This window comes from Protopterus annectens, chromosome 11.part0 (genome assembly GCF_019279795.1).
Source record: "Protopterus annectens isolate FY-2018-M chromosome 11.part0, PAN1.0, whole genome shotgun sequence".
NCBI classification, from domain to species: domain Eukaryota; kingdom Metazoa; phylum Chordata; order Ceratodontiformes; family Protopteridae; genus Protopterus; species Protopterus annectens.
In genome coordinates this window covers 1,467,330,791-1,467,356,396 of record NC_056745.1, presented here as the reverse complement: position 1 = coordinate 1,467,356,396, position 25,606 = coordinate 1,467,330,791, and the positions used below count along the sequence as shown (strand labels likewise).

At 41.5% G+C, this 25,606-nt stretch overlaps 1 protein-coding gene across 5 annotated transcripts in view; it reads right to left on the bottom strand.

Moving 5' to 3' along the window:
* Positions 1 to 390: 390 nt before the first annotated feature.
* The window catches only part of ASB15 (ankyrin repeat and SOCS box containing 15), a 520,090-nt gene continuing 494,874 nt past the window's right edge, over positions 391 to 25,606 (bottom strand). For all 5 annotated transcript variants that reach the window (XM_044088770.1, XM_044088771.1, XM_044088774.1 and 2 more), the window contains one exon: positions 391 to 982. In XM_044088770.1, the coding sequence (XP_043944705.1) occupies positions 810 to 982 (173 nt within the window). In that variant the 3' untranslated portion in view covers positions 391 to 809. The remainder of the gene's footprint in view (positions 983 to 25,606) is intronic.

The window sequence follows — 25,606 nt, the reverse complement described above, 5'->3', positions numbered from 1 at the left end:
ATGAGTCATTGTTATTTCTCTCATTAGCCTGTCACCAACAGCTTTACTCGTAAGTTCACAAGAACTGGTGAACCAGTTTGTAACTTACAAATTATCTTCCATTATAGCCTGGAGATGAGCAACATATTTAACCTGAATATAGTCAGTCTGAGAGGAAATTAAAATCAGTTTGTATGCACACACACATACACACACACACACACACAAAATGCGTGTGTGTGCGTGTGTGTGTGTGTGTGTGTGTGTGTGTGTCTGTGTGTGTGTGTGTGTGTGTGTGTGTGTGTGTGTGTGTGTGTGTGTGTGTGTGTGTGTGTGTGTGTGTCTGTGTGTGTGTGTGTGTATGAGTGTGTCTGTGTGTGTGTGTGTTTGTGTCTGTGTGGTGTGTGTGTGTGTATTTGTGTGTGAGTCAGAAGATTAATGCTATGAGCTATTAACAAGCTGCTTCTTGTGGTACAGGGTTTGATTCTTTCAACCTTTATTTGCCTTTTGTATGACTTTGAGCAAGTTACTTATCCAGATATTGTCATGTATATATGCGCGCACACACACACACACACACACACACACACACATATATATATATATATATATATATATATATATATATATATATATATATATATATATATATATATACATGACAAACATGTATCAGACATGGGGTAAAGTGAGTGAGATCTAACTTCTATGACAGACATCAACATGTAATACACTGTCCTGCATAAGCCAAAAAAAAATCAAAAACTGGTCACATGCAAATATTCCTAACTCTGTAATAACAAAGTGTATCAGTTCTCTGAAATATGGTCTCAATATTGTGCAAAGTTCAGACCCCTTCCATAAAGGTCATAGTCTCTGTACAAAATATATTCTTTAAGAAATGTTGGAAAAGGAAGTTTTTCTATTTGGTGCTGCAGCCTTTCCAAACCCATACACTTTCGTATTTTCAGCCGACATAAGTGCTTCAATGAACGTGGATTTTCTTTAAAAAGAGAGAGAGAGAAAAATCAGTACCCTGTAAGGTATTGCACAAATCAGGCCACAAATACAAAATGTTTACTACAAAATTTACTAATAAGCTTTTATAATATAGGAAACTGTTTTTCAATTTAAATAGCTCTATTTCACCATTGTGTTCCAGTTATATATGCAATAGTAATGCTCTCTAAACTTCTCACTGCCTGTTCTTAATTTATTACTTATGTAACCTCTAATATAATAGTGCATTCTTATTATATTATAATATAATATAATATAATAGGTATCTCTTGCTACTTTAATTGCAGAAGTATAAATATCTACAATCCAATGTACTTAGGGTGCCTCCTAGAAGGGAAGAGAAGAAACGTCTACAACATGTGGCATTGGAAATGCATTCATCTCTTCATCTTTAGTTCCCTTTTGTAAATCCACAGACATTTAAGAATATGGTTAGGATTAGCAGATTTTTAGTTTAAGAACAAAGATTACCATGTTAAGATATTACATCCACAACTAAAGTCTCAAAATTAAATAACTGCATTTTTTTAAGAATATAGACTACAGATACACTCTTACAAATAAACAGAAACATAATACACCCAAGATTTAAGTTGTTAAAATGTATTAGTTTTGTTAGAATACTTTTACATAAATTGACTGCTGACATCAATAAATGTAACTTGTATTATTGAAATTAATACATAGCTCTTTTCTATCAGATGTGTTTTTTTGTTACTCAAATGCTATACCCATTGTGTTTCTCAAAATATTTGGTTGATGAAGAAATTTAAGCAGTATCTTTTGGTTGTAGTCATCAAAATGTTATGCTAGATCCTGCTTGCATGCCGCAGTTAAAGAAGTCGTACCTGACGTGCAGATATTAACTGAATGACTCTAATGAAGGTATCTTATTATTTTATTCCACTCCATTCTTCCCTGTTTAGCATTTCCTTTATGCTCCTATGCTTTCATATTACTAAACGTCTTTTTTATTGCATTTAGCTATTAATGAACATATTTTTCATCTGGTTGTTCATCATCTTTTGAAGACCAGTCCTGCAAAGAGGAATATGTGACACTATTTATACAAATGTGATACACAAAAAACACTCAATATTTTATGTTGGGAAGGGAAAATACCATGCATCCTACAAGTGTGTTTTCATCAAAGCATCCCTAACTTACATACACACACTTTGTTTCAGTACATCATCTAAGTAAAGGAATGACCCTTTTGAATTCATACTTTTAGTTTCGAAGCACTGGGATTTGAAAAAAAAAATTCCTGCTCACTTTTTTCAAAGTTTGAATTAATGGGCGCTTCAAAAATATGAACATTTACAAATCACTCCTACTCTATTTTAGTGCTTGCTTTTATCAACATTCTGTGTGACATATTCATTTCTTTTCATCATCATGATTTTTGTTAATCCATTTTAGTTATTTGTTAGTTTATTTTGCCGACCACGTTGTTCTATTAGTCCAGATCAGTTTTGACAGGAGTTTGTTTAGTAATGGAAAAAACACAAGTGCAAAACAATAATAACTATAAAGCAAGAAAAGACATAAAACACAGTTTAGAATACATAAAAGAATCACCTAAAAAGAAAATGGCACAACAGGTTTGCATATAGAAATAGTTAACAAAAAACAAACTCAGATTCTTGAATGCATCCCCAAGGTAAAGAAACCAATATGTAAGTAAATTAAACATTATTCCATGTCAAGATATAAATAAGCAGCAGATTAAAGGTCTAAAGTAAAGATAAAATTAGTAGCATGGAAGACTCCCTCCCTTTAGTACCTACCTATGAACCTTTAATAGTCAAAATGTAGTCCCCTGAAGCTAAATTACCACCATATATAAGCTATTATACACCAAGTTGGTCAGCATAATGCATATAATTAGGCATTTATCAAAGTTGGTCAGATACAGCAATATGTCTTACTTATCACAAAAGCAATGCCGGATGAACTGTCATAAAAATCAGTCCTAGACAACAGGGATAAATATATCACACTGTATGACCACATGCTTAACAGATACAGTTATTAGTACTACGTTATCACTCAGATTTAATAAACTCCATGTAGGAATAGCGTTATTCCTTCATGGAGTGAATGGTGTCCATGTCCGCATCTCCCTCTCAGCAGCATGTCTTGCATATTAATGAAGGTGCACTACTGAGACGGAGCCATAAACATGGATACTGAATCAGTGTAGGGGGTGTGTTACAGTAGTGCCCACAGAGCGTTAACACTCCTCCAGCACTGTTAAAGTGCCATATGGCACTTACAAGCCAGAAAAGTGTCGATGGACATTGAATTATGACTAGCAATTGAATGTCATGCAGGAGGTGTGTGACAGGGACTGTAACACACCCCTTGCATTGTCAAAGTGCTGTATGTCACTTTACAATCAAGAAAGTGTCCTTGGACACTTAAATGTTAATGGGAGGTAATATGCAGGGGGGGTGTTACAGATACTGTAACACACACCCTGCATTGTGAAAGTGCCATACAGCACTTTACAATAAATAAGTGTCCTTAGACACAGACTTCTCAACCTCTCAGAGCAAGAAGTGTGGACAAAACTGTCAGTAAAAGTGGGATTAAAGGGCAAAAATAGGGACAGTTTTTAAATATCACTCTTACAAACTTAAAAAGTTAATAGAATGACAGGTTTTGCATTATCATGGGTTTTCTGAAGAGTATGTAGCCTGAAACACAAATGCCTGTCATTATTAAATCAGTAAATGTGGACAGTGTGTGAAAATCTGTACAGTTGAGAGGCTGACCTGAATATGAAGTAATGTCATGTAGGGGGTGTGTTACAGTAGCTGTAACACACCCCCTGGATTGTGAATGTGCTGTATGGCAGTAGAACAATAAAGAAAGTGTCCTAGAACACTTATTTCATAATTGAATTGTGATGTTTCAGTGAAAATTAATGGATTATTTTTTTTATTACTGTTTATGTAAAGTTTAAGTGTAGCTGAGCGGGTTTGTGTCATGTGGCGCTTTACTCAGCAGTGCTTAGACATAAGGAAGAGCTATATAGAAATATATAGCTGAAATCTCAACAGTCAAGTTAGCTAAGTGGTTAGAGTCATGGCTTTGTGTGTGGCAGTTGTACAGTTCAAATACCAAGACAGGCCATTCAGCTTTTACATGGGAAAGCCTTTTTATATCATTTATTTATTTATTGATGTAGTAATTTATATTTGTTAACCAGGGTAGTGCAGCTGGTCCAGAATGCTAGTGTCAGTGGAGATATGAGGTGAAACCCCCCATTTAAACACAGGTGTCCGATACTGTACAGTCACACCCTAAGGTAATATAATGAAAGCATATAGGGGGTTGTCAGGTAAAGTAAAATACATACACTTAATAATAATGCATCAGTAATGAGTAATTAATATCCAAATGTTATTCTTCTTGAAATGAAAAATTTTGTTTGCTCTTAGCTCAGTTCTGCTAAGCAGTACTAAGCCAAGCTAATTAATGCTTAAACAATACCTGTCTGAGCAATACTTAGCAGTGCTTATCTCCTCTTAGCTGGTTTGAGCATTGCTAAGTAGTTCCATTGTAAGCAATACTCAGCTCAGCTAAGCGGATTTGTGCACCACTAAGCATTAATAAACATTTGTCAATTTAAGCACTCCTCAACTCAACTTAGCAGGTTTGTGCACTGCTGAGCTGTGCTTAGCATTTTTTGAAAATGGTCCACTGGTGGCAAAGGGCAGGAATATAGCCTTATTTAAACCACACAGGTGGGAATACAGGCAGAACTTGTTAGAGTTTGATCCTTGTACGAGCTATGGCAGGTGCTGGTGAAGAAGCTAGTTTTCCGGTGCAGTGCTGGGGCATGCTGGAGTCCAGGGTCATGGCTGGGCTCCTTGTAAAGAACCATAACATCAGACTGCTGAAGGGCCTGTACCAGGACTCAGAATACAACACTGAGGCCTGGAACTGTCTGGCATGTGAGCTCACCAATGCCACTGGAATCCCCCACACTGATGAGCAGGTCCATCATCATTATGATGACCTGAAATGGAGGAAGGAGGTGCTCTTGGCCCAATAGATCCAATATGCTTGGGATTGGAATGCCCCAGAAGTTTGTAAGTATAGCAACTGGTGATTTATGAAATTATAGTATGAATATCTGATAGACAGGTATGCATAATGGTGTGTTTTCTCCCCACATCTGCAGAGGAGAGAGCTCGTAATGTGGAGGCCCATGGAGGATGACTGGCAAGGCTGCGTAGACAGTGCAGTGAGTACAGATATATCTTGTAATATATATAGTCCAATAAATCAAGTGTTATTGTTTACTGCCATTAGGTATAGTGTGTTCTGAATATACAGAATAAATGTGTTATTAGACCAACATTGATATATACTGTGTAATACAGATGAAAGCAGCAAACAAGCTACTGTTGATGAAAGGAAGCCAATACTGTAGTAATAGTATGTAGAAATAAATCTGTTAATAAACTATAGTGTGGTTGCTACCATGAAAGTAATAACTGGCATACATTCATCATCTACAGGACATACAGTACAACTAAATGTAAAAGTTAGAATGTAATAAACCACTGTGTCATGTTACCCACATTACCATTTATTCCAAAAAACTGTTGTGCTTAATCTGGTCTGTTGTTGAAGAAATACAAGTGTACAGGTGCTACATAGCAAATATGGCTATGAGAGGATGAATTCACTGCAGTTTGTCTGCTAGACAGCTGTTACGGCAAACTGTAGATGTGCATTTTAGCTACATGTATTTCTGAATGTAGGTATGCTGATGCAGGCAAGTATGACACTGTAATAGGTGGAGGCTGCAAATATATAATGATGTGCAAATGTGTATGGGTCAGGTATGCAACCCAGCAACCTGTTGTGGTCTGTACAGATCACACATGATCACATCCACTAGGACTTAAATGAGTACACCTGCATTCAAAGTATTAATACACGGTACACTGTGTATCATGCATGAATCTTAGGCATGTATGCTCAACTGTCACTACACTCGTCTGTGATACTCCACGTATGTTACAAGGTCAGAGTGTGTAACCAAGTGAGGTTTAGGTACAAATCATTCAAGCAGCAGATAGCATTATCCCAGTAGTTCAGTGTGATAAGAAATAGATATGTTGTTTAGTTTTGTACACACAGACCATGGTTTGAATCCAGGGACTGGTACTAAGATGTGTTTATAGTTACACACAAGTAATCCTGACTATTTGTAGAAACAGTCAGGTAGTGTTAACAGATATTTTCTCCACAGGGCTGACAGGTAAAGAAATGTTTGTATTAGCTGTTTTAAGGGTATAGTAATAAACTGTGTACAAATGTTCCAGTCCCCAGCCCCATGCCAACAAATAATAACAGGATATCTATATACACTATGCACTCTTCCCGATACATGTCTCTCAAGTGTCACACTGTCATGGATAGTGATCACTGTTGCCAATAACCTCGCACACAGATAAAAATAGATGTATGCCATTAGCACAGTCACACAACATCAGTGCACGGTCCACTTTGTTAGTCATATATGTAACCATGGCATGTATGAGTCCCCTCTACCCATGTACCTAGAGTTGTCAAAGCTTACCCCACAGCATTCCTGGTCAACAGATTAATAGGTCTGTATGTGCTACAGTAACTATAGGCCTCAGGTAGATGTAAAGTGATGGCAGACCTGTACAGTATTGAGCAGTGCTGTTGTGAAAAATATAAGCCTGTACAGTTGGTAATGGACTGTTTTTCTCTTCCCCAACCATTATCTTCATCAATAATTATTCATATACTACTAATACGTTGTTCTCAAAACCTAATGTTGGGACTTGTGTTCTATTATTGCTCATATATTTAAATGGTTGCATGCTAATATTCCTTGTTCAAATTCCGTTTTTGCCGTGAATGTAACTGGCATGCTGTTACAGTACTGATTGTTATTTCATTTATGCATGTGTTCTGTTTGCCATGCAATTTTTTCAATGCTATTGTTCTGGGTTAATTGAAACACCCATGCATGCTGTTATAAGTAATGTTGAAATGTTTTGTTCATGACTAATACATTTTGTCAAATGTCAACACCATAGCATGTTTGGGAAGTCTGATCCCCTGTCCCGCCACATCTGGCCATGGCACCAGGTCCCAGCATGTCTGGGACCCAACCTCAGGCTGCCTCCTCTGCTGGTCCTGCACCACCCTCAGGTGTAACCACCTCAGGGGATGGGGTTCATTCCCCCCCTGGGCATGGGCATGGAGAGGACCCTGTCACCCAACACCAGTTCTGAGGTATGGTGTGCAGGGTCATCCAGAATGATTTAGATGATTTAGATGACTGCCTGTGTCAGATCAAGGGCAGACTGGTGCACCTTGAGGGGCAGGCTTGCCCTGTCATCCAGCTCCCAGCACAGCCACCTTCAGGGCCGTGAAGGGGCAGTGGTGACTGCCATGGGTGGGGACCTCAGTCCCACTGTTTCCATCTGGGGGCATGTGGCCCTCCAATTCCCAACTACCCTCTCCGTCCAAGGTGTTTATTCCCCTCATGTGTCTGCTGTCTTGTCTGTCTGCAAAAGCAACCTCTCCTACCTAACTCACCTCCCCAAACTTACTTACAACTTTTCCCCAACATCCCACTCTTACCTTAAAAAAAGGGGCATCTGCCCCCCCCAAAAAAATCATGTTCCATACATAGCTCTCCATTTCACTCCCATGTACACTGACATCAATCAATTTACCCTTGAATTATTCAACAAATGTATGTTGTCCACACACCTCCTTGTGGGGTGTGAGGCTCTAAATTCCCAAATTGTTGACATCATTCACAGCTGTTTCTGCCCAAGAAATGGAGAGCTATGGTCCTTTCCTACACCCGTCCTGCACATCCCTAGCTGCCTTTCATAATGTTTTTCCCCCTGCTTTTCCTCATTTCACCACTTTCCTATCACCCCTTTTTTCTTTTCTTTTTTCTTTTGGAATTAGCGCAGGTTTAAGTGGGAGAAAGTACTGCTAATTGAAGCTAAGGGAAGCTAAGCATCTCTTGGCACCACTTAGCATCATGCAAAACCATGCAAACCCACTTAAAACTGCTTTAATCACTCTATCTCATTCAGCCACGGTTCTGCCCAGCAATAAAATAACCAGCCCTGCCAGCTCTCAAGCCCATGACCCTGTGAACTAGAGTCACAGCAGTGTAGCACTACACCAAGTGATCTGTGAGAATTGCTAATGCTTTTGTAAATATATCATGCATTATGGTCATTTAACATTAGGGAAAAACACATCACTGCCAAGTCCTGAGCCCAGGACCCCACGCACTACAGTCAGAGCAATGTACCACCACACCAAATGAGCTGTGAGAAATAATAATGCTTTTGTAAATATATCATGCATTACAGTCATTCAGCATTAAGTGGGAAAAACACATCAGTGCCAAGTCTTAAATCTAGGACCCTTAGCACTAAAGTCAGAGAAATGTAATGTACCACTATGCCAAATCAGCTGTGGGAATTATTAATGCTTTTTCAAAGATATCATGCATTAGAATCATTTAACATTAGGGAAAAAATATCACAGCCAATTTTCCAACCCAGAACCTTATGTACTAGAGTCAGAGCAACTCACAACTAAGCCAAACCAGCTCTGGAGAATTAGTAATGCTTTTGTAAGGATATCATGCATTACAGTCATGTAACAGAAAAAAAGACAAACATGCAGATTACTGAACCCAAGATGACAGCAACACACCAAACAGCTCTATGGAACTACTGATGCTTTTGTAAATATATCAAGCACTACAGGGATGTGACTTTAGGGAAAGAAAAACATCACTGTCACTATTTGGACCCAGAACACTCTGAACTACAGTCAGGGAACATACCAGTAAGCCAACTGACCTCTGGAGTATAACAACAGTTTTTACAAATATATCCTAATTTCCAGTCACACAGTACTCCTATATATAATGGCCCTAATCACACTGTACTTGGGCCTCTGAAGCAGACACAGAACCAGTACACAGACAAATAAATGTTGCTGGTTACAGGAGGCCTACAATATCAGGTAGAGCTGACAACTGCACAGACTATTGCTGAATATCCACAGTTGTGCCCCCTATTTATGGCAGGGTTGTCATAAAACATACCCTGTGTGCCCAAGTACTGGCAAGGCAGTACAGATTGGGGTTACAAAACCATGACAGACAGCTCTGTGTCAATGTCATACCCATCAGAACACACATGCCCATGCAAATCATGTGTTACACAGCGTATGCATGCACATATGTCTTACAAATACACATGCCAGATTAATGGCTTGGTAGCTCTATTTGTAACATTTCTAGCATCTGTCACATCTAGACACCCACAGTCCTGGCACACAGTCCAGTCGGTGGCACGATAACTACATGCATATCAATGCAATACAGGAATAATTGAGCCCTGCAATATCCTGCAAAACTGGTTGCTCCTACTGCAGTCACTGTCACCCACAGTAGCACGATAAAGGCCTGCAGGATGGGACACATCTCACAATTATGAAAATGTGTACTAAATGGTGCCTACCACTCTCTGGATAGCACTATTATGTAACATATGCACCATAGGCACATGCCTCACCTGGACTGTTGTGGGGACCCTCAACCAGGCCATGCTGTGATACAACAGCTGACACTGCACCCTCACTGACAGTAACAGCTTGCTCTCCCCTAATGTCTTCACAATGCCTAGTCTGATTCCTGGGCAGTATGCAGCAGCTGTGCTCTGCTACACATGCAGCAGTATGTCCAACCACCTGCTTCAGACCTAACATTGCTCCCAAACATCTAGAGCAGGGCATCCACACAACAGCCAAACATAAAGAGGTGGAGGGGATTTTGAGGTTTTAAGGGACATGTGTCACAGTTTTCCCCTACAAACATACCCAGCTGATAGACCACCATCAACTGTAGCAACATGCATAGTCAGAAAAAGATGTATGACACTCATATCTGCCTGTCTCCTCACTCATCCCCGCACACATTTACACAGTACACTGCTACAGAATGTGAAAATCTGTTAACAATGGCCAGGCATAGCATGCAAAACTGTGGATATAACACATCCATCCAAACAGTGGACAGCATTTCCACCTACCCTTTGTGAAGCTGTAGCTCCCACACCTCAATAATGTCCTCCCCACAGGCCAGGGGAAAGGGCCAAGGACCAAATGAAGGCCTTAATTATATCACTGTGTTGCCATGTCATTGGCTAATGGAAAGACAACCCAGCTTTTCTGGATACAATTAGCAAATGGGAGCAACAGATTGGTGCATAGGCCATCACCTGTTCATGAGCATTACTTACAAAAGGCAAGCTGCTGCCTATGGCAAACAGGTCTGACATCTTCTTTATGAAGATAGACTGCGATTTTTCTACAATACTAGTGGATTTCTTCCGACAAAGGACGACTGCACTATACCAGGTTATGTCATACAATTAAGCATGTAATGGAATGCAGATGGGGGGATGCAGTCATGGGAAACAGGAATTTAAACAGTAGTGATATTGGCAGCCCACCTAACTGGTATTTTCTAAATAATCATTTGTCATTGGTGAAAATGAGTGTGACTCATATGCTTGTCTTACAAAGGTAAGAGAATATATGTTATGTGGCTATTAAACTACTGGTGCAGAAGTGTGTGTTAAACTGTATCTTATGTACTGAGCTCATACCTATCAACTGTCCAGATTTTTGCAGAATGTGGACATGTTTGCTTCATATCTTTATTCAGTTTCTCAGACATTTGTGTTTTTCTTCGCAAATCGCTGGCAAATCATTAAAGACTGAAGTCAGAAAATAATAGCACACATTTGAATGTCAGATGTCATATCCTTCAGGAAAGTCATGTGAATGCAAAACCTGCTATTCTATCAGATTTCTAAGTTTGTAAGAGCAATATTTAAAAATTGTCACTATTTCTGGCCCTTTGTCACACCTTTATTTGTGCCTTTGTCGACATCTTGCTCTAAGAGGTTGAGAGCTATGACTGAGCTTCAAGAATGTAACCACTGTACTGTACTTGGGAAGAACAGAAATGTATATAAAGTATTATCTGTGCAAATGTATGTATTAATAATAGAAGGTGGAAGCCTTGAACATAAGAGATAGCTCACAAAACGTCAAGAAAATAAGCTGTAGTTGTTTTACGAATGTGTCATCTCAGTTTCAGTGCAGCAAACAGACATAAATGTGTACAGCTACAGGTTCTTGTATTGTCTTGAAACAAATAATTACTATTTTGAAAATGTGCAAATGTTCAACTGTGTTATGAATTCCATTTCTACACAGACATATGAGATATGTGTACTTCTGACGCAGAGATGTGTAAATGTATGTTACTTGTTGTTAGCCTGGGAACTGAAGGCAGCTAACAAAGAATGATGTAATCTGAGCTAACCCAGCAGTAACGTTGATTATTATTAATTGCAGACCTGTTTCAGAGAAAGACCTTTGCAGTTCGTATGTGTCTTTGTATCTGACAACATCCATCCATCTGCATTTGCCCTGCAAATAGTAAGGAAATAGGAAAAGGTGATTTAGTGTACATATATGGGAATATAGTAGAGATTACTTTTGATGGGGTCTGTATTTATTTGAGACTGTCATGCAATGTTGTTTAAAATATTTCCTGTGATTCTGAACTCTGTAGTTACTTTACTGACTTTACTGGAAAGGCTCTACTGGAAAGGCTCACCCAGACTCTACTACAGTTTGCTGTGAGGCAAAGGTTAGTTTGCTTTTTATTTGTTGTATTTTGTATTATTTATTGCCTTTTTCTATTTTGTATACTGTGATTTGTTTTCTTTACACTGTGTTTTACTTGTATTCTGCTTTTAACTGCATATTAAAACTTGAAAAGAGACAACAGCTCTATCTCTTGTGAGTCAGACAGAAAATTTTCCCACCCACCACCAGGTTACTGTTGTGTTCTTAAACACCACTGTCTTTCTAGTTGCCTGCCCCTTATGTTAATCTGACCATATATCTCATTTCCTCTCTGCTTTTACTGGCTGGTGAGAGTAATCACAAAATTATCATTTTGCGAAATCACTCCCCTTCAACTATTTAAATTTATTGGCCATCCTACCGTATTCTGCAGTGGTGCAGCGGTTAGTGTTGTCATCTCACAGCAAGAGGTTCTCCCATTTGATTCTCAGCTGAAGCGCCTTCTGTGTGGAGTCTGCATGTCCTCCTTGTGGTCGAGTGATGTCTAAAGACATGCAGGTAGGTGCGTGCATGAATGGGTGTGCCTTCTTTGAAGGTTGGGCATTGGGCTGGCAAGTCGGCACCGTAAAAATCCACTGCCAATCATGACCGGACCAGAGTTCCGCTGTGGAGACCCTTAACTGGGAAAAGCCAAAAGATTTTTTTACAGGCTATCCTACTGTATTCCATAGTACCAGAATACAAAAGTGACCACACCCTTTCAATCTATCTTGCTGTTTTAAAAATAGTGACTCTCCACTAAAACTTAGCTTTTTAGACAGGTAAAACTTAAGTTACCTACTTTCACATCTAACTCCTCTAGTGCACAGTGCATTGTTTTGGATAAACCATTTTTTTCATCTTACCTTTAAGCATCTATTGCAAGACCACAAGTTATTGGAGAACCCACATTCTGCCTCTCAGTAGTCATCTTGGGATTAGTGCTTCTGTTTTCTCCTGGTGAGAGAAGGAGTGCAGTTACATTATTTCCTGGAGACTGATGATCACCAGAAAGCTTAATAACTGCTTTATAGGTGACAGCTTGGAATCTGTGCTTATATTCAGATCCTGGTGAGAGTAGGAGCAGAGTGCATTGATTCCTGACTCTTTCTGGTTGGAGAGTGAGTGTCTTTGCTTAAATGTATTGGTCTGGTTGCTATTTGAGGCATCTACCAGAAAAAGGCTACAAGCCTGCAGACCCTTGCATCATCTGGGACAAGACTGGATCACCAAACAGTCTATGGCCTGCTTCTCTTCTTGGGATTGGTGCTAACATTTTGCTTCTGGTGAGAGAAGAAACAAAAGAGTATTGTATCCCAACAGAGTGAAGCTGTGCTGAGACCAGCATTAGTAGTAGCCAGGCAGTAGCCATTCATGCGACTCCCCTCTTTTCATCATTTTTGACAGGCTAATTCTTTATTTTTTCAGTAAGTACTGCTTGATTTCTTTCTAACTTCAGAATATCTACCTAAATACTTCATCCTTAAATTTTCAGGGTCTATGTATTAGTTTCCCCTCAAGTGTTTGGCAGTGCTCTGTACAGACCCAGACACCTTGAGTGACATTTTCCTGTAAAAGGAATATATAAGGAAATAGCTCTAGTACTTAATGACCATCCCTCCTGGCATGTCTAAAGGCCAGTTCCCTGTGCTATCTCCTATTAACCTGGTAAACTTGAGCATTCTGAGGTAGTGTAGCAAGTGCCTCATGTACAAAGACAACCCTCTCTTCTTATCTCCCAACACTCAGACTTGTGAGAGATGTATTTATTTATCTAAACTGGAAGCCATGCACTCTCAAGCCAAGACTTGAATAGCTGGTTAAGAGGATAGAGTCAACACCTGCACCACACCACATGCAACACATAACCCTCCAGAACACCCACGATCACAGCTTTCACATAAAAACACAAACCACAAACCCACCTTCGAGGAGGCTCTCAATAGAAATCTACCCAAACAGCAGTGACCTCCAAGGCAGAAATGTACTTGACCACCACAACAGAGCACAAACCACAAGACACATAGCTCACCTACACAATGTGCCCCTCAACCTAAGCCCCTAAGGCAAAACAGCTTACCCAATACACTAATCATAGGTGATGCAACAGTGAGGCACACTGATGTCCCACTCACTAGGTTGAATAAGGCGAAGGTAACAGTCAGCTGTCTATCAGATGCCAGAATCTGACACATAACACACACTCAGGTCACTCCACAACAAGTACAAGTATGACTCTGTCACTGTCCATGTGGGTGTGAATGACCTGAGACGCACCTCCCTGGACTACATGAAAAGAAACATGGAGGAGCTCTCGGATTATGTGGCCCAGACAGATATGACCCTAGCCCTGAGCAGCATCCTACCATTGCCCAGAATGATACCGCAGTACAAGCAGAAAATGATTGACTTTAACAATTGATAAGTTTCTGGTGTCATTCTAAGGGGATCCAGTATTGCCTGCTTGGAATGAGATGATTGACAGACCTCGATGCTTTGCCAGAGATGGCCTGCATCTGTCACCCCTGGGTTTCCGGATACTGGCTAAGGCTCTTGCTGCCCCTATAGTGCCTTTTATAGGCAATGTTCCAAAGAACAAATTACCACCATAACAGCTATAAATAAACGCAATCTGAGGGTCAAGCTGCTCAATGATAGAAGTATAAATTTCAAGATGCACTTGCCCGAAGCACTCTTCAAAATGGAAAACATTGATGTTTGTGCTGTAATGGGGACCTGGTTTAAAGTAGCAGAAAACAACCCTGTGCTACCAGGCTATAACTCATTCCACACCTTTTGGCCCCAGCTCATGGACCGAAGCTCCAAAGGTGGTGGTGTCTCCATATTCATAAAGGATATACACACCTTAAGACTAGTAGCCCAGCAAAACGCATCTGAGATACTTCAGGTACAACTAACACTGGGAAAGATAGTGATTCAGGTCGTAGCCTGCTATAGGCCCCCAACCATGTCACAAGACTCTCACTCCATGTTCCTAAGCACCCTGGAAACTATTAGGGTCCAATTTAACACTCTCATACTAGGTGACTTCAACTACCCCACCATCAACTGGGAAAACTACTCATGCACCAGTACACTGGCCCAACACTTCCTGGAATTCATCAATTCCAATGCCCTGGACCAGCTCTTTCTTACCCCCACTAGAGGAAGCAACATCCTTCACCTGGTTATTACTAACATGGGCAACTGTTGCTCTACACCAATAGTCAATTCCTCCCTGGTTAGATCCCACCACAAACTAATCACCATGGAAATCCACATCTCAGCCCCGCAAAGGTAACCACCATGAAAAACTTCTCCAAAGCTGACTTTGGGCTCCTAAAAACAGAGGTGGCTAGCGCCACATTGCCCATGTCAATGGAAAATAGATGCATGATTGCCAAATCATACACCGATGCACTGTACAAACACGTACACAAATGCATGGAACTAGCCATACCTAACAAAACCAAGATGCTCTCCTCCAAAGAAAGGAAGCTAATCTGGTGGCCCCCTGCCATTAATAAACTCTACAACAGAAGGAAGAAACTGTTGCAGAAAAAGCTGAAGTTCCAAGACTGGAAAAACTCCCTTATTAGCCTCAACAAAAAGTTGAGATCCCTCATCAAAACCTCTAAAGCCAGCTATGAAGGCATAATTGTGGCAGACACTAAAAACAATCACAAAACTCTTCTATAGTTATATCAAAAATCTTCACGGCAATACACAGGTTTGCTCTGAGTTACTGCACAATGGTACCTCTTATACTGAGCCAACAGATATTGCCAACATACTGGCCGACAGATTCAGTGCCAACTTTAACCCCCAAAGGACCAATCACAATACTGGAGGAATGCCAGTCACCCAGCATTACTGCAGCACAGGTTAAAGCTGCATTGTCCAAAGCCAAGAATACAGCTTCCATGGGACCTGACAATATCTCTGGATTTGTTCTGTATGAACTACAAAGTGAACTGGCACCACATCTGTGTGTCCTGTTCAATCACAGCCTCACCTCAGGCTTTGTCCCTACTGAATGGCACACTGCTATAGTTATCACTCTCCATAAAGGGGGAGCAACTACAGACCCTGGGTATCACCTCATTAGCCTGATGAGTCTGATATGTAAGGCTATGGAGCACATTATCATGGACCTAATTAACAGAGAATCTCCAAACTATAGATCCCATGCAATTTGTTTTTGTGAAAGCTAGATCATGCCTGCTCAATCTGGTTGACTTCTATGAGTCAGTCACCAGAGCTGTGGATGAGGGGAAGGCAGTTCATACAGCTTACTTCAATCTGGCCAAGGCCTTTGATACCATTCCCCACTCAGGAATTATTGATAAACTCCCCAAACTAGACATCAACCCCTATATCACTAGGTGGGTTGCAAATTGACTCACATATACAACTCACAGTGTGAAAGTAGCAGACTCCAAGTCAGACTGCCGACCAGTCATGAGTGGAGTCCCATAGGGATTGGTCCTGGGTCCTGTCCTATTTGGCATCTACTTCTCAGAAGTCCAGGCCAACATGGAGGGACTCTGGCTGACCAAGTTCACAGACGACTACAAGCTGGGAGCCATTATTAACTCCCCAAGTGATGTAGACATCTTACAGAAAGGCTTCACTGAGACCAATGACTGGTATTAAAATCATTGCCCTAAGCTTAATGCCAAAAAAATGCCGAAAAAACTCAGTTCCTACTAATTACCATATCGATGGGAGCTGAAGGCATTATTATAGACCTGGGGACACAGGTTGACAGCAACCTCTCCTTCGACCTCCACATTGCCACTGTGGTCAGAGATTCCTTCTGTCTTGCACATCTCATTACCAAGGCTTTTGCATCCAGGAAGAAAGAGGTCATCATCTCTCTCTACTCTTCCCTCATTAGGCCAGTCATCGAGTATAATGCCATATTTGGCATGTACCTCAGTAGACACATGCAACAGCTGCAAAGGCTGCAAAATTACCTCACAAAGAGGATCCTAGGCCTTAAATACATGTCCTACATGGACAGACCCAAACAACTCCAGTTATTCTCTGCCTCATATCATCTACTAAGAGGCAATCTGTGCTTGACTTACAAAGCCATGTCTGACCCAGCTCTGTTAGAAATGCTACATCTAAAGAAATCCCAATCCCTCCGCACCACATGCTCCAGAGACCTCAACCTCATTACCACAATCAAAAGAACATGCTGGAGGGACAGGTTAATAAACCAGAGACTGCCCATGCTCTGGAATAGACTTCTCATACATGTCAAGCAGAGCACCTCACTGGCCTCTTCAAGAGAAATCTTGATAAGTGTATGGGAAATAGAAAGTTCACAAGGGGATCACTCCAGTGGCTGTACTTGATAGAGGCACTGGGAACTAACATTGGGTGGCACAATGCCAGGGCACTTCTATGGGCTAGGCTTGTAAAGGCTCCAGGGCCATTAGCCTAGTACACACCTATGAACCCATTGATTAAGTAATGTCTTGCTCCTTTATTAGTTGGTATTAAATATAGTTAAACATTGAAATCGTGGCTGGTCTGTTTTGAGATAAGTAAGCTGCTAGACTACTTGCATATCTATTTGGTGGCACTGTATAGCCCACTGCAATAGCCTTGCTCTTCATCACACTAACCATTTGGATAACAGGCACATCACACAGTAGGATTCATCACTCTTTGGTACGGGCCTTACAGTAGCTGATCAAGAGGTTTACTTGCTATGGCAGAAGGGGCCATAGCTAGTAAACCTGTGCCAGCCTTTCCCAGGAGTATGTGTGTGACTGATTTGTAAATCAAATCCAAAGTGTGTGTGTCAGCTACTTGAGCAGGGACATGAAGCCCTGGTTGGACAGAGAGGGTGGTGGAGGTTTTGGCTTGACCACTCTGCTGAGATGTTAACCGTATAGCAGTGCCAGTGCGGAGTCTTATTGGGGACCTGGAGAGACAGGGAGAAACCAGCCCCAGACTGACTGTGATGTCATTGTGCTCTGAAGGGTAATTGCACTTTACTGTGTGTGTACTTGTCATCCTCCCATTGTGTATGTCCCCTCACTGGTGGTAGTGGTGAGGATTGAGGCTCCTTGATTACCAGGCCAGTGCAGGGGCATCACACTGACAGCATGTACTGGTGGATACAGCTGGCATATCACATCATGTACCATCACTGAGCCCCTCTCAGTCTGCCAATGTTATACAGGATTACTTCCCAGATTGTCCAGGTCTCCCTGACCATTCCTGATGTACTTTGGCTAGGTCACTGTGTAATCCACACCTGATCTGAGTGCCTGACACCTATGGCTAGCATACCTGGTGAGCCCCTGCAGCAAGACAGCAGGTACTAGTAGTGGGTGGATGCTGGCACTGGCTCAGCAGCAGGGTGTACATACTGACATACAATCTAAGGAAATGGATATAGTAACAGATATCCATGTACCATTACTGTGTCCCCAGGGGTCTCACATGTCATAGATACATTCCCCAAACTCAGTGGACAACCATCAAATATCTGGCGGGGGGGGGGGTCTACATCTATCAGGCACATGTACCCATTATGCAAACATCTCGGTACTGCAGATGTCAGACACCTATGAGGAGGTCACCCTACACCACATATGCACTGGTCTCTGTTGTTATGTACCTCAGATATTCCTGGAATGTCCACATGTGCCTGTAGCACTCACCTGTTTGTCGGATGTAGGCTGGATGACATGGTAGTGTAATTTTGCCCATAGGGGACACCCAGCAGTCAATGGCAGTGATGTGTGTGGACACAAAACAAAACAGTCTGTCACAGGAGTCAGGCCATTTCTGGTAGTCCTGGTACCATCTCAGGTTACTAGGCTATGGGCCCTCAGTGGACATATGCCAAGGTCACATGTTAACCCATGTGTATGCAAGGCAGCAGCTGATGTCCCTGTCCAATAGGGACACAGGTGGTATCTCAAAGGTGTATGTGCTGTTAACCATCCAGTTGACCAAGTTATCTCTGCAAAAGTTTAGGTAGCTACCCTGCCTGATGTGGACAGGGTGCCCATTCCACCACAGGGTGCTTGTGTGTGACTCTACAAGGCCAGTCCAGGTCACTCACCAGGTCGAGTGTGTGTGTGTGTGTGTGTGTGTGTGTGTGTGTGTGTGTGTGTGTGTGTGTGTGTGTGTGTTAACACAGTGGAGCATGGCTTGCACTCGTGCAGCAGTGCCAGCAATGTGGAGTTCGGGATTGCCTTGCATGGCACAATGACATCACACCTGAGGAGTATGTATGACACCAGGTAGAGGGTTGGCCTTATAGCTTATAGGTGTATGGCAGATGTTTGATGGCCTGGTATTCCCTGGTGGAGAACCTCTGTGATGTCCCCAGCTGCTGCATGTGCTGTCTGATGTGAATGATGAATGGAGGATTATGCACGTTAATGGTTCTCATTGGGGGGAACATGAAACATTAGGATCAGGAGGACAATGCATAGTGTAATGCCAGTATGTTGACAATACCCACACACATACTGTGCTGATAGATGGCATGGGTATGATGTGGGTGTTAGTGGTGGATAGTGCTAGCAAACATGGATGTGCAAAGTCTGTACATAGTGGTGGCCAATGTATGCGGTTCTGTGATGTGTTCCCCTGTTCATGTCTTTCAGATGGGATATACCGCAGATGACACCTGGCCTTCTCAGTAGCCAAGACTGCGGAAATCATCTATGCCCTCAGACACATTCCCCTGTGGATGGAACTGGTAGAACTGTCAACAATGTGGGCCACCGGGACAGGAGCTATGAAAAGGTCCAACACTGTGCCACAGACCTCATACACAATGCACATCTAAGGAATGCAGCTATGGCCAGGGACCATGCTGGCACAGGTGGAGAGCCTGCTATGCAAGCACCACTCACAGCCATGGAGGAGTTCCTCACAAACCTTGGTGCAGCCACCGCAAACCAGGAAACAATCACAACATATGGCGTGGAGGTGGGTGGCATAGAGTCAACAGCTGAGGAGCATCCAGGTAAGGCCCCAGTGGACATCACTTCAATACTGTACATTCATAGTGGCAGCCTTTGCATACTTGGATGCATATGTCAGGTCAAACTGCATTTGCGGGTGGGGTTTTGTAATGCTCACAAGTGCACACCTATTGTAAATGTCAGCAAATTGGGTAGTATCACAGCTTGTAGTGTACAAGTTCAGAAATGCACATATTATCCTGTACCAATGTCACATGTGTGTGTGCTGACAATACCTCTCTCCCACAACTATATAGGTCCCACTGGTGTGGCTAGAGAACAGCTACTTGACATCGGTGAGTGTGTAACTGTCTTGTTGTGCCTCACCAATACTGTAGGCATGGTGAGGGTAGCCAGGTTTCCATGCACACAGCTGTTACACTTAGCCATATTGCAATATGTGCATGTTCATATGTGGTGGGGTTAACTGCTGTGCATCACATTGGTTATCATGGGAGCCTATTTGCAGGAGCTGTAACATATTGGCACGTACATTTGTATATGTGTAGCAAATGTGCTATACAGGGGTACATTAGTATTGTGTACAAAGGTGCACTGTGTGTTAGGTGAAAGTGCATCACATACTCCCACTCCTCACGTACCTCACAGGTGTATAGTAGCAGTGACATTAACTGGATGTAGCTGTACTGCATGTTGTTGAGGGCCTGTCCAGAGGGTGTTTGTTGTGGTCTGATTGCGTGTCGTGCATGATGTCATCATTCAGAAAGTGTGGTCTGTATAATGCCTTTGTGCCACCTCACTTGTGAGTGTGTGTGTGTGTGTGTGTGTGTGTGTGTGTGTGTGTGTGTGTGTGTGTGTGTGTGTGTGTGTGTGTGTGTGTGTGTGGATCATCAAACATTATAGTGCTGGCAGTAATTTACATTTGTTGTCTTCCCCTCACAGGTGAACATGGGGATTGCATCTCTCCCACTAACAACCTGATGTCAGTGTTTCAATGGACTCTGATGATGATGGTGGTCATGGTGAGGCACAGGTGGGGTTGTTGGGGCTGACTCTGTATCATTGGTTGACATCCCACTTCCAGCCACAATGTCCCTCCACACAGTCAGTAAGCCCACACATGCCCAGTCTCCAGCAGCCGCAGATATTGGACAGTCGGAAGGTGGTGGCATCAAACAGGCTAGTGTGTGACTATGGCATCTGTGACTGTCGACAGTAGCCACAGCCAGAGAGCTGGTGAGATCCCACACAGGCAGATTGACAGGGGTGCTCAAAGGAGGACTGCTGCCCATCCAGCCCCTGTCAGAGGTGTCACAGCAGGTGTCACCTGATGCATATTTTGGTCCATCATGGAGGCATAGGAACATTGTGGGTGGTACACCAGACGGATGCTAAGGGTCATGGATGCAACACTTCCTGCAATGTGTGAAGACCTCCACGGCATTGGTGCTGCTGTACATCATTTTGCTGATGTTGTGGATAGATGATGGGATGAGACATTGTCAGTGCTCAACCATGCAATGTCTGTGCTTGAGCATGTGCAGAGAGTAGGGTGTCAGACACATGGATGTAGGTCAGCAACAACATCAGCTGGGAGCTCATGTGACCATGCACATTTACACTCCTGTAGTGGCAGTACTACCAGCACTACTGAAGGGAGGGTGCTGTCCACACCACAGTGTAGCAGGCCATGGTATGTGGTTTGGGTCAGTCCCGTGAGGGACACGGATCCAGCAGACACAATTCACTATTAGGGAATAGTACCACATCTGGCCTTCGGCCTGGTAGTGCCAGTGACACTCCTGCAGAACCAGCTCCCATGTCCATGGCTGGAGACGGTGAATTGTACATCCTACCATTTATGGTCCATGACTGTCCAACATAGCCCCATGTAGGGCTAGCATATGGCTTGACTGTGTGCATACACACACTCACACATCACTATCATATGGAGGTCACCACCAGACACATACAGCTCTTCTCCATGGCCCAGTTGTACAACAACCCTCCAGACACACACACACACACACACACACACACACACACACACACACACACACACACACACACACACACACACACACAATGTCAACTGTATGACCCAGTCTAGGCCTTTGGCAACCCCACACCACACCCTGTGGATGTGATGATACCAGTGCTACTCTCTGTTATTCATACCATCAATGCAGGGACATGCTAATATGTGTCTGATGCACAGGGTGAATATAGTGCAGTTAATGCCAGTGTTTAGTGTAGTAATGTTATGCTGTGTAAGGTGCTGTCTGCTGGCAATTGTTATGGGAGCACATCGAAGTGTATGTACCTCTCTGCCATGATACATTATTGCTGTTAATACTGCTGACTGACTGTTGTCTCACATATCTTATTCTGTTTCTGTTCCAGGTGTCTGTGTCTGTACAGCCTGGGGGCTGCTAACATTACCGAAGCTGAGTATGGCAGAGTGGAAACACAGTGACCTTTTCATCGCCAAGGTACGGCTGTATATGTACATGTTTACCTAGGTGCGTATGTGTGCAACAGTGTGTGAGGGACAATGGGGGCAGACAGTGTAACCTTGCATGCATACCCCTTGACACAGCCAGCTAGCTTTCTTACATGTCACCTGGGTTTTCTTAGGACCACAGGTCATAAATACAGAGGAGGTTACTAGAGTACTGGCCTTGGGGCCCTCACAAGCCTAGCCATTACTTTATCCGCAGCAGAATCATCAATCAGCACCTGTTGCCCCTGCCATTGCTAGACGCAGGTTGAACTTCAGGGGTCCTTATGGAGAGATGAAAAGTCAGCAAGCAAAGGAGAGAAGTAGTGGTGAAACTGAATTCATCCTCAAGTCTTGGTGAGTACCTTCGTGAGGTGGACCCTGTTTCTCACAAAATCTCACCAAGCCGATACTGATATATAGACTGTATTTGTATAGCATATATCATGAACAGAAGTAAGTCAAAAACAAAAAAATGATAGCTGAGTGCACAAGGCCCAAAATAAAAAAGTGCCAATCCTGGTAGGCACACTGGTGCCTGGAATGGAAAAAATGACTATAGAATCCTCAAAATATGGAAATATTCCTACAATGGGGCCAGGCCAATCCTAGGGGGAGGATCCTCCCCCCCATTGTAGAAGGAAGTAGCAGTCCACAAAAATCACAAAACTTGATTGGCCAAAGAAGAGCCATAAAGACGATAGCATGGACTATTGAGGATAAGAAAGAAATTATATATTGTTACTATTATGTAAAAAGCCCAGAATTTCCAGACAAAAGATATACAAAATGATTAAGAGAGAAATAGAGCAAAGAAAAGCACTTCCGCAAGAAAAACTGTCAGAAGCTTCAAATAAAAATTTGTGTTCATTAATACAACAGATTTTTGAAAAACAGTATATAAATCAAGAAACTCTGATCTGTTTGGAAAGAGAAGCATCTGAGGAAGTGCAAAAATCTAAACAACAAAACCTAGAAATATTTGAAAAATATAAAAATGAAATATGGACATGGGAAAGGAAGAGAGATTTGATATGGTGCAATATTTATGCAAAGGAGCAAGTCAAGTTAACTAATATAGAGAAGGCAGTTTCAAAAATATTCAAAGAGAAATACAAGCAAAAGCATCCAGCTATGGAAAATTTCACAATAAAAAGATTAATAGCACAAAGATGTAATGTGGAAAAGAAGATTAGTAAAGCAGAAGTTAAAGAAATAGAAGTTGAAGTTATGGAGTGCCTGCAAAGTGAAGGATTTAATGTAGAAGGTCTAAAACAGACTACATCACAGCATGATGGAGTGAGTCCCCAGAATAAGGAAAAGCAAGAAGATCAGGAGACGTGAAGAAGAAGTATGGACATGGGAAAGGAAAAGAGATTTAATATGGTGTAATATTTATGCAAAGGAGAAAGTAAAACTAACCAATACAAAAAGAGCAGCACCAAAGATACTTGAAGAGAAATACAGGCAAAGGAATCCGGACATGGAAAACTTTACAATAAAAAAAAATGAGATTAAGAGGAAACGTAGAAAAAGAGATTAGTAATGTAGAAATCAAAGAAATAGAAACTGGGGTTATGGAGCAGATGCAAAGAGAAGGATTCAGTGTAGAAAATCAAATGTAGAAAGCACCAAAACAGGACAGAGCAATGGATATCCAAATTAAGGGGAAACCAGTGGAACAGGAAGCAATTGGTCAGGTGCCATATCAAGATATTTTAGAGCCTTCCACAGGAAACCAGCATAAATGTTCATTTGAAGCTAGACAGCAAAGGAAGGAACAGGAAAGTGTGGAAACTCTGATGCAGTCAATGTTGAGGAGTGATAGGCCAGAGAGTTCCCATATGATAGAGCAATGGATGGCACGAGATGAAGTTGAAGAGAATGTGCCACAGAAAGACACTGTAGAACTTTCTATAGAATGCCCACAGGAAACAGAAAATAAGGGATGTGCCCTCAGTATGGAAGAAAATGAGTTAAGAGAAGAGTTGCTTGATTTAAGACATAGACAGATATATATCAAGATCAATGAAAGAAATAGACTGCAGAAGGTTAATAAAATCCAAAAAGTCAGAAGTTTGATAAAACAAATGAATGCAGTAATTAGGACTGTCCATAGAGATCAAAAAAAGTCAGAAGCTTGATAAAAAAAATTAACAGAGTAATTAGGACTGTCAATAGAAATCCATGCGATATAACAGAAGTAAACAGAATATATTACTATGCTGCTAAATTAATAACTGATAATGTTCTACCACAGGAACACAGGGTAGTGAGGGAAAGAAAGGGATGAAAGCAAATACCATCAAGGAAATATCGAATGGAGAAAACTATAAAGCATTTAAAACAAGAAGTGTCACTGTTAGAAGATTATAGAAGATGGAACAGATCAACAAAAATACTAAGAAAGATCGATGTGATAAAGCAATGAGCAGTATTAGAACAGACCAGGATCTATCATATACTATCACAAATAAACTAAACATTTCAGCACCAGTGGAAAGACTTGGAAGATACAAAGATAAATATAAAGGAAAAGTATAAAATAAGCAATTTATTGATGATCCAAAAAAATTTTATAGAGAATTGGGAAATAGGGTAAAAGGAATTGAAAGACCACCAAAAAATGAAGAAATAGATACATTTTGGAGAAGTGTCTATAAAAATCCTGTGGAACATAAGAAAGATGCTAAATGGATAGAAGAAGTAAAAGAAAGACAAAGAGGGTTAAAGGTAAAGGATATGAAATGGGATGAATTAACAGCCAGAGAGATCGAAACAAAGTTAAGAAAAGCCTCTAATTGGAAAACCCAGGCCCAAATACAGTACCTAACTTTTGCTGAAAGTATTAACATCTTTGCATAAGGATTTAGCCATGAGTAAGCACTATTTGTATGCACACCCCAAACAGACACCACACTGGTTAACAACAGGAAAAACAATGCTCTTACTTAAGAGTGAACCTGCAAGCTACCCTAAAAATTATAGACCAATAACTTGTCTTCCAGCAACATATATACTATACACTGGAATTGATGCTGACAGAGTTTATAGTCATTTAGAAGAAATCTCAATTATGGCAGTAGAACAAAAGGGCAATAAAATAAAGTCATATTGGACAAAGGATCATTTGTTGTTAAAGTTATAGTGGAGAACTGTAAAAAGGGGAAGAATCTAAGTATGGCATGGATTGACTATAAAAAAGCATTTGATAGTATCCCAACATTCATGGATAAAAGAGTGCTTAAAAATATATAAGATACACCCTTCACTGATTGATTACATTACAGTAAACATGAAACAGTGGCAGACCACTTTGCAATTAAGCCATGATAAAGGACAGATTATTATCCCAGGGATAAAAATTCAAACGGTGATATTCCAGGGTGACTCT